The 11,177-nt window shown below is 27.1% G+C and overlaps 1 protein-coding gene across 1 annotated transcript in view; it reads right to left on the minus strand.

Annotated features, from left to right (window-relative positions):
- Nucleotides 1-551: 551 nt before the first annotated feature.
- Nucleotides 552-11,177, minus strand: part of LOC111641783 — a 35,296-nt gene continuing 24,670 nt past the window's right edge. Inside the window, exons 4-6 of the mRNA XM_023388000.1 lie at nt 10,526-10,626; nt 7,893-8,037; nt 552-931 (exon numbers count right to left, since the gene is read on the minus strand). Of these exons, the coding sequence (XP_023243768.1) occupies nt 567-931; nt 7,893-8,037; nt 10,526-10,626 (611 nt within the window). The 3' untranslated portion in view covers nt 552-566. The remainder of the gene's footprint in view (nt 932-7,892; nt 8,038-10,525; nt 10,627-11,177) is intronic.

The raw sequence follows: 11,177 nt of genomic DNA on the forward strand, positions 1-11,177 counted from the left end.
CCCTACTGGTGAATTTGGCTACTACTTTTTCCTTCCCGGAATCTCTTTCCCATGTCGTCCTTAGTCGCCAAATTTGGGAGAGTTACAGTCCGGCTGTTAGATTGCTCTACAGATGTCTCTCAGTACCATCAGTTTAAAAAGAACACCCTGTACTTAATATTTTATATTCCATAAAATATTTTTCTGCAAACATAGCAATATATAAACAAAAAAATAAATTTACAACATACAGACACATTGCATAATTAATTAATATACAGATGAAAATTATAAGCATTTACAAAAAGAAATGCTACATAACTGTAATGAAGTATTGATCACATAAAGTTATGCTTTGAAAAAATACTAACACTATGTGGAAAGCCACATAATGTTATCATCATATTATTTCTGAAAGAAATGATTTCTATCAAATTTAAGAATCATGGAAGAAGTTATAGTAATAATTGGATTGTTTTTTATAATCACGTCTTCAGTTTTAATAAAAATATAACATTTAGATAATTACCAAATAGATTCTAGAAATAATGTACTTATATGCTATATATTTTATATATTAATTGCATTTACTTACTTATGGATTTATGTATGTGAAATATTTGGGAAGAACTTTTATTACATTTCTGAAATTTATTTGGCAAAATTGGCATTACTGTTACATAATAACTTCCTTTATTCACATTTGGGAATTCTTTAAAAATCATTTTATTGCTTCTGCTTTTTGAATTCTCTGCTATTAATATTTCATTTTTGATAACATTGTCCTGATTTTCGGATTTAGATATTAAACACACTTCATACTGAGACACGTTCCAAACTTCTGCTGCTTTTTGAATTTTAATCCTGACAACATTTTCATTGAGACTTCCTAAATTTATCATTATAGTAGTAGTATTTATTTTGCAAGGATTTACTGTATTCTGCAAGTAATCTGAAAATAAATTAATAAATAAATATTAAATTAATAATTGTTATTGTAAAAAACATAAATAGGCATAGAAATATTTTCCATTTTAATTTAACGCTACTTCAAAATTTAAACTTTTTAATGCTTTATTGGAATACAGTATCTTTCAAATTTTTATATAAGAATCTTTTCATATAAAAATTTTAAAAAGTGATACAATAAAATATTAAATAATCTATTAAAAATTTTTAAATGAATATAATTTATAGTTTTAAATATACACATGTAAAGTAAATGATGTTACTATAAACTGGATGAATGCAAGGCATTTAAGTCAAGCATATGTGTTAAAGTACAACAAGATTTTGAGTCTAAATACATTAATTAAAAAAATTGTTTATTTATTGATTACACATTACACTATTCAAAAAATGTTCTCTTTATAGTACTTGTTTCATAGTTTCAATTTTATTTATTCTATTAATATTGAAATATGGATCTATCATCATATCTTTTAGTTTTCACACTCTGCAACATTTTCTTTTTCTCCTATATCAATTACTAATTTTTCCGGTGTTAGTCCTTGAGTTTTGTTTATGTCAATGAGAATATGATCAAAATTGGAAATTGTCTTCTTGTGCAATCCACATCATTAAATTTTTCTATATCTGGAGATAAAATTGCCTTCTTGTCAATATTGTCTCCCATTCTCGTTGCTTCAGTTTTCCAATTGCAACACGAATATATTTCTCAATAGTTGTTGGCTTGTATCTTGCCTTATAGATGTAGTTAATTGAAACATTTCTTTGCAGTATACTAAAAGAAGTTTGTCCTCAAGAAGAAAATTTGTCTTTAGAGTTTGCAAAGAGAGGTATATCTTTCACAAAAGACGACTGCTAGATACCTCTAAGAAGTAAATGCCTGGTCATTTCCTTTGCTTCACAGCATCTGTTGTGAATTTTTTACATTAGTCTCAACCTGATCATAGGATATTCATAGAAAATCACGTAGTGAATAGTACTTAATGCAACCTGAAAGTTCTGAAGTTACTCTCCAACTAATTCTTTAAAAGAACAAATTTGAATTCTTAGAAAACTGTGAATTATTTTCTCATTCACTTTGATAAATGCAGCACTGGTGGACCAGTACTTGAATGCTATCATTTCAGTTTTTTTTTTGCTTACTGATTTTACTATGGCCTTAATTAGTAGGCCTTTCCAATGCCTGCTTTTCAAATTTCAGCACAAAATCAGTTTCACTACTACTTGATTTTACTTTTTTCAGTTTGTTTTTTGCTTCAATGGCTCTTGTCTTAGCAGATTTTTTCATTTTAGACATCTTTATTTTTTAAAAACAAAGCAAAAACAGAATAATTAAACAAATAAAAGAGTATCAAACAATTTACCTTTAGACCAAGTTGATTCCTTGATATAAACTTTTTTGAAAGAGTATTGCGATAGATAAACACTGAAACCAAAATACAGAAAAATAATTTCTTTCTTCCCCCCCAAAAAAATAGAAAATGAACATGTTGCAAAAGTAATTCACTAATAAGAATTTTCAGAGAATGTGGACGAAATGGAAGCACATGTAAAAGGAATGAAAGCAAACTATTCAAGCGTGCTTTTTTACCTTAAATAACACGGCACATGTATAAAAATGCCATCTATTGGCTTAAGAATTAAGTCTTTATTATATTTTATTTAACCACTTGACTGATTTCTATCGAAAACTATACAATTCATCTCATATATACAAATAAGTTATTCTGAAAATTTCATGAATTTTGGTTGCTTAATTCTTTATCTATTGCATCAGGCAGGGATTTCTGAAATTAAGGAAAAATTTGAATTAATTTCATATTTGCATTTAACACTAGACATATGGTAAATAATCTTTTATAAATCAGAATAAATTTGGAGTATTTTGATAATTAATTAAGTGACACTTCTGATATTAAAAATGTCAATCAATCTTGTTTTTCTTCTTTAGTTCAATTAATTAGTCTAATTAGTTGCTACATAAATCTTCATACTTATATATTATTTAGCCAAATTTGATTTTCATCCAATCCAAAAACTGATTTTGATCCAAGATGATAATCCAGATATGGCTGACTTCTAGAATACTAATTATTTGCTTTATTAGTGCCTTTGTATAGTTTAGTGCAGAGGTTCTCAGAAAACATTTTTTCATGATCATACCTGTGCTTTTCTGCATTTACAATATTACAAGATTAAAAAAAAAAATGAATGAAATGAGTAATCTATGTAAAATAAAATTCAATTGAAAACTATCCAAAATGGTGAATATTTTGACAATAGTAAGCAAAATGTTACAAAATTGACCCCCTGGATTGAAGAATTGCACCAAACTGACTTAGTGACTGCACAAAATTTCCTCAGTAACCATATTCAATAATCCCTCCTGACCGCCATCTGATCTTCACTTCCAGAACTATTAATTTAGATATAATCATACTGGTTACTAATGGCAATGACTATGAATATAATTTATAGTTTTAAATATACACATGTAAAGTAAATGATGTTACTATAAACTGGATGAATGCAAGGCATTTAAGTCAAGCATATGTGTTAAAGTACAACAAGATTTTGAGTCTAAATACATGAATTTAAAAAATTGTTTATTTATTGATTACACATTACACTATTCAAAAAATGTTCTCTTTATAGTACTTGTTTCATAGTTTCAATTTTATTTATTCTATTAATATTGAAATATGGATCTATCATCATATCTTTTAGTTTTCACACTCTGCAACATTTTCTTTTTCTCCTATATCAATTACTAATTTTTCCGGTGTTAGTCCTTGAGTTTTGTTTATGTCAATGAGAATATGATCAAAATTGGAAATTGTCTTCTTGTGCAATCCACATCATTAAATTTTTCTATATCTGGAGATAAAATTGCCTTCTTGTCAATATTGTCTCCCATTCTCGTTGCTTCAGTTTTCCAATTGCAACACGAATATATTTCTCAATAGTTGTTGGCTTGTATCTTGCCTTATAGATGTAGTTAATTGAAACATTTCTTTGCAGTATACTAAAAGAAGTTTGTCCTCAAGAAGAAAATTTGTCTTTAGAGTTTGCAAAGAGAGGTATATCTTTCACAAAAGAAGACTGCTAGATACCTCCAAAGAAGTAAATGCCTGGTCATTTTCCTTTGCTTCACAGCATCTGTTGTGAATTTTTTACATTAGTCTCAACCTGATCATAGGATATTCATAGAAAATCACGTAGTGAATAGTACTTAATGCAACCTGAAAGTTCTGACGTTACTCTCCAACTAATTCTTTAAAAGAACAAATTTGAATTCTTAGAAAACTGTGAATTATTTTCTCATTCACTTTGATAAATGCAGCACTGGTGGACCAGTAATTGAATGCTATCATTTCCTAGAGTTTTTTTTTTTGCTTACTGATTTTACTATGGCCTTAATTAGTAGGCCTTTCCAATGCCTGCTTTTCAAATTTCAGCACAAAATCAGTTTCACTACTACTTGATTTTACTTTTTTCAGTTTGTTTTTTGCTTCAATGGCTCTTGTCTTAGCAGATTTTTTCATTTTAGACATCTTTATTTTTTAAAAACAAAGCAAAAACAGAATAATTAAACAAATAAAAGAGTATCAAACAATTTACCTTTAGACCAAGTTGATTCCTTGATATAAACTTTTTTGAAAGAGTATTGCGATAGATAAACACTGAAACCAAAATACAGAAAAATAATTTCTTTCTTCCCCCCCAAAAAAATAGAAAATGAACATGTTGCAAAAGTAATTCACTAATAAGAATTTTCAGAGAATGTGGACGAAATGGAAGCACATGTAAAAGGAATGAAAGCAAACTATTCAAGCGTGCTTTTTTACCTTAAATAACACGGCACATGTATAAAAATGCCATCTATTGGCTTAAGAATTAAGTCTTTATTATATTTTATTTAACCACTTGACTGATTTCTATCGAAAACTATACAATTCATCTCATATATACAAATAAGTTATTCTGAAAATTTCATGAATTTTGGTTGCTTAATTCTTTATCTATTGCATCAGGCAGGGATTTCTGAAATTAAGGAAAAATTTGAATTAATTTCATATTTGCATTTAACACTAGACATACTGTAAATAATCTTTTATAAATCACAATAAATTTGGAGTATTTTGATAATTAATTAAGTGACACTTCTGATATTAAAAGTGTCAATTAATCTTGTTTTTCTTCTTTAGTTAAAATTAGTCTAATTAGTTGCTACATAAATCTTCATACTTATATATTATTTAGCCAAATTTGATTTTCATCCAATCCAAAAACTGATTTTGATCCAAGATGATAATCCAGATATGGCTGACTTCTAGAATACTAATTATTTGCTTTATTAGTGCCTTTGTATAGTTTAGTGCAGAGGTTCTCAGAAAACATTTTTTCATGATCATACCTGTGCTTTTCTGCATTTACAATATTACAAGATTAAAAAAAAAAATGAATGAAATGAGTAATCCATGTAAAATAAAATTAAATTGAAAACTATCCAAAATGGTGAATATTTTGACAATAGTAAGCAAAATGTTACAAAATTGACCTCCTGGATTGAAGAATTGCACCAAACTGACTTGGTGACTGCACAAAATTTCCTCAGTAACCATATTCAATAATCCCTCCTGACAGCCATCTGATCTTCACTTCGAGAACTATTAATTTAGATATAATCATACTGGTTACTAATGGCAATGACTGGAAATGACTCATCATCCATGGCCTATAAACTCTCACTATATGGCACTCAGCCAGACACCACTTGACCCTGGCACAATGTATACATATAAATATAAACATCTGTAAGCCTGATAGTTATATTAAAATCAAATGATTGCCAAATTTTGCTTAGAAATGGCACCTAACTTCTAGGCAAAATTACTTAGCATTTAATTATTAATAGTAGCAGTAATATAGCCTGTTCTAATCTGGCAATCATTTGGCTTTAATATAACTATCAAGTTTACAGATGTTTATATTTGAAACTGGTCATATGAAGTCCACATTTAGCTGTACCAAGAAGCCTTCAAAAAGTGAATAATGTTGGTCCACATGATATAGTACTCTAGCACAAATATGGTAATTAAAATTAAGTGTCATCTTCAAAAGTATAAATGATTGTCACATGAAGATAAAAAATAATATTGTAATATTCAAAATATATATATAAAGCAGACATTTTTCCGTTATATTAACCTGAGTCATATTTAAGATATATTGCACTTCCATAAATGTAAGTAAACAAAGATTAAGTGCTTTCAATTGAGCAATGTTCATCTTTAGGAATTCTATATAAAAGAAAAAATGTGATAAGTATTTTTACATGAAACATTAAGATGCCGCCTTTCTGAATACACATGTACAGTACATATATATAGTATTTAGGTATGTATTGATGTCAAATTTCAAAACACATTTAGCTCTCCAAGAATGCTAATTGCAACATCAATTAAAAACTGTTTAAAACTTTCCAATTTATTTTAAACAAATGTTAAAAAAATTGCATTTATTAGACTAAAGAAAGTACTAACCATTATCATTTTTTAGCTGGTTTATTTTAGGAACATTTATCTGATACATAAATTCTTTATTACTTGGTAGGGACTTCACTTTTAAAGAATAATGATGACAACCACCTAAATCCAACATTTTGTAGCATTTATATGAAAAAGAAAACTGAAAAGATTTTAAAAAAATAAAATGAATGCTTTATTATTTTATATTAAAATTAATTTTTTTAAATTTTATAACTAAATNAATGAGTAAATAAAAAATAAACTATATAGATTTCAGAGTTAGTGTTATGAAAGCTTAATCAAGTATTAGGACCTCAGAACTGTAATTTTTCATGGATCATAATTTAGCATGTTGAGCATATAAGCATCAATTTAGTTATTCTTGAGTTTTAACTAGACATAGTACATAATATGAAAAAAATACATTTATAGTGAATTTACAGTAAGATATATACACAAACATAATATATCATCACTCTAAGACTATAAATGACTAATGCATTTTTGATTTTTATTTATGTGAAATGTGCAGATCATAGATTGGGAACCAATGCTCTAGAACAGAGGTGGCAAACCTAGGGCATGCATGGCCAAAGTGGCATGTAACATATCATAGGATTTCGATTTATCATATGGCTTTTTAAATCACCCTTTCTGTTTATCATGCAATCCTTCTTTTTCAATCAGCTTTTTTACATTTATTCTAATTAAATTACATTCGTTTAATTTATTTAAATATCGTTATTTTAACCCTTAACTGGTTTCATGGGGGCCGCGTGGCCCCACGCGTCATATTTTTACGATTTTCTAAAAATTTACGAGACTCTTAGCGAGTGCCAAATGTTCAGCCCTGTAGCACTTACAAGGATGGAGCTATGTACCTTCTGGGGGCCGCGCAGCCCCCACGATACCAGTTATGTTGGTTTTTTGTGGAAATGTGTTTTTATGTTTTTTTTTTATTTTTACAATTATTTTGCAAAGATATCTCAATCTTGCATCAAATATTCAAAATGACTACCAAAGAATCATTTGAACTGCTAATAGATGATAATATTATACAAATTGCTAGATCAAGCTGAAATCTCCTGAAAAGAGTATGTTGTCATTTTGTGCTGGAAAAAAGATGGTAAATATGCTACTAAGTGCAACAGTTGTTTGAAATTTATTTGCAAAGTGCATAGTACTACAAAAATACTATGTGATAACTCTCAAGACTGAACTACGTAATTNCTGAATACACATGTACAGTACATATATATAGTATTTAGGTATGTATTGATGTCAAATTTCAAAACACATTTAGCTCTCCAAGAATGCTAATTGCAACATCAATTAAAAACTGTTTAAAACTTTCCAATTTATTTTAAACAAATGTTAAAAAATTGCATTTATTAGACTAAAGAAAGTACTAACCATTATCATTTTTTAGCTGGTTTATTTTAGGAACATTTATCTGATACATAAATTCTTTATTACTTGGTAGGGACTTCACTTTTAAAGAATAATGATGACAACCACCTAAATCCAACATTTTGTAGCATTTATATGAAAAAGAAAACTGAAAAGATTTTAAAAAAATAAAATGAATGCTTTATTATTTTATATTAAAATTAATTTTTTTTTAATTTTATAACTAAATAACAGCTCCAAAAACAGAGCCAAAGAACAAATAAACTGCTAGATTAAAAACATCCTAACAGTATTTAATGATAATTGTATGTCAAATATAGGTATCCCTCATACAACATGATATTTCTACATAATTTGAAAACTAGGGACCCCATACAACATGACTTCCAGTTTTGGAAATTCTTCATACAAAATTTCACAATTTTTAAGTGTAAACTTCACTATTCTATATTTTTTCTAATTCAAGTAAGTATGCATGTTATCTCAAACTTGCTCATTAATTTTAAAATATTAAAATTTTCTAATTATTTTGTGCTTTTCATCATGTTTACTTTAATGAAATCAGTTTTCCTACTTGTCTTAGTTTTCCTATCAACCGAGTGTCATTGTTGTTGCTTTCAGATTTTAGCCTTTAAGACCCATTGTGTTTTGTTTTTATAGATTATTCTTCATATTTAGTAAAGTTTGTTTAAGCATTTTTAGATAAGTGCTATTAAACTTTTTTTAAACTGTAGGTAAGCAATCATTTGTAAAATGATGTACAAAATATGGCAGTATCTCGTTACTCAAACAATTCAGCATTCGAACACAAATTTTAGGAAGTAGTCACTCGATACTCGACTGAACAAACGTGACCTGCTAGTACAAATTTTCGGTTAATAACATATTTTTATTTTGTCATCCATAAGAAATTTTTTATGATAAAAGTAAAAAATATGAAAAATATTGCTGATACTTCTGATCAAGATCAACAAAAAAAATGAGATGGCGACAATACTTTATAAAAAGAAAACACCCTCGTTTAACTAAAATTAATTAATGTTAACAGTACTTTTAATTATGCTTGTTAGTTAATTTATTAAACATATTACTCTTAAAGAACAGTATACTTTTTCTGATGTTTGGAATATAACCATATGTTTTGCATTAGTCCTTTTTTTCATATAGCATGGATTCACATAACATGGCACGTTTTCAGAATGTATCTACCATGTTACACGAAGAATACCTGTACTTTTATCATCACATGAAAATAGTAAGTACAATAGAATATTTTGAAAATATTCTGAAAGTTATTTAAAATAAGTTTTCAAATATCTTTCAGAATATTACAAACAAGAAAGCATTTTTCAGAAATAAATTTTCTAATAGCTATCTATCAATTTGAGAGAGAGATTCAAAAACAAATGATCAAAATATCTTTCAGATATCCATGTAAATTTTTAAAATTTGATTTGTACAATAAATATAAAGTATTAATAATTCCTCATAAATAATTTAGGAAAATAATCAAATTGAAATTGTTATCCAGTTCCATTCTATTTAATACAGTGTTACCTCATACTTTCAATGACTAACTTCAAATGTTCCAGAGTTTGAATGCTAAATTTGAGAGAAATTTGACCTGGAGTTTGAATGATACTTCTACATTCAAACTACATTTGAACATGCTTTCTACGTTCGCTGTGCATGAAGTGAAAAAATGTGCTTGCTATGTAAATGCTATTTGTTGTACTTCCAAGTCATCTCTCACATCTCAAATTCTATTATTCCAATTTCAAATTGAGATGAATCATGCAATATGGCAACTATTGCCTGATTCATGGCAAAAATTATTATATGTGACCATGGTTGATCTGGCAAAATGGTTAACCTGGCAAGGTTTTGGAACCAAGGGTGTCAGAAATTTGGTGTCAATCTGCATTTCCAAAATTCCAGCATGAAAATTATCTTAATTATTCTAGAAGTTATAAAATTAAAAATTTTTCTCAGTAATATTACATAGAAGAGCCAGACAAAAATGTTTGCTTTTAAATAAGAAATTAAATTTACCAGTATTAACAATTGTGTGAAACAGTATAATAATAAAATTATGAAAAAAAATGAAAATAACAAAGTGATGATACAAATGAAATGGTCAATACAGATAAATGATAATCAAAATTTCAATGTAAACTATATAAAATGATAATCAATTTTTAATGTACAGTACTTAGTTTTATTTATTTTTGAATCATTAGTCTTTTTAAAATAAATTTGGTTCAACAGCACAAATTATAATCAGTTTAACTTCTTGTTCATAAAAATAAAAACTAAACAAATGTACTGTATATACAAATAAATCATTTATAAAATATAGATCTTTTATTTTACTATTATAAACCTTTCAACATGTTGAACACCAAATTTCCAATTTTGGTCATTTTATCTCTTAATACAGAGCCAAAGTGATCACCCATGGGCATTTTTATTGTTGGTTTTAGTGCTGCATGCAAACCATATATACATTTCTCATGTGAGATAATACACAGCCTCAAAATTTTGTTTTTATTTAATCTTTGAAATGATTGAAAGATCCTAATTAATAATTTTATCATATACTAAAAATATGTTTTATGTTAAATTTAAAAACATACTGGTGTTTTTATTGGCAAAGAAGAATTCCGAAAATCAAAAATGCGACAGCTGTTGAAGGTTCCACACATTTCTGATAGAGTCCACCAAAATCCGGTAATATCTGAAATTAAAAATAATACAAATTTAAAATTATTTTATAAATAAATATAATTTTTATAAATGTTTTTATATGATAATTATTATGCATGTATTGGTACAGTAATTTCTTCATAGATCCCACATATATCCTGAAATTTGTTACCCACATGCAAATATACAGTAATTTTGTTATATATTACTTATGTACAATAAACACATTGAATTTTAATTTACATTAATAATAATTCATAATATATGATTTCAGTATGTTATATTAATGACAGAACAATATTGCAAAGTTAGTATGATAATATTTATGCATTAGGCACTATGCTACACACTACAATGGACAATTATAACAATATTTTCATAAACTATTGTACTATATACTATACTACAGTACATAAATGTACTATACTATATGTAAATACTAACTATTCAAATTTCCAAAATGGGCTACATTTCCTGTTTTATCATTCAACTCATATTTTATACTATTTTTAAATTAATATAAAGATTTTTTTATCATTTGTATTATTAATTATTATTTCAAATTTAAATATAAAATTTATT

This window comes from Centruroides sculpturatus, unplaced genomic scaffold, assembly GCF_000671375.1.
Source record: "Centruroides sculpturatus isolate CEXI.00-Female unplaced genomic scaffold, Cexi_2.0 scaffold1567, whole genome shotgun sequence".
Classification (NCBI taxonomy): Eukaryota; Metazoa; Arthropoda; class Arachnida; order Scorpiones; family Buthidae; genus Centruroides; species Centruroides sculpturatus.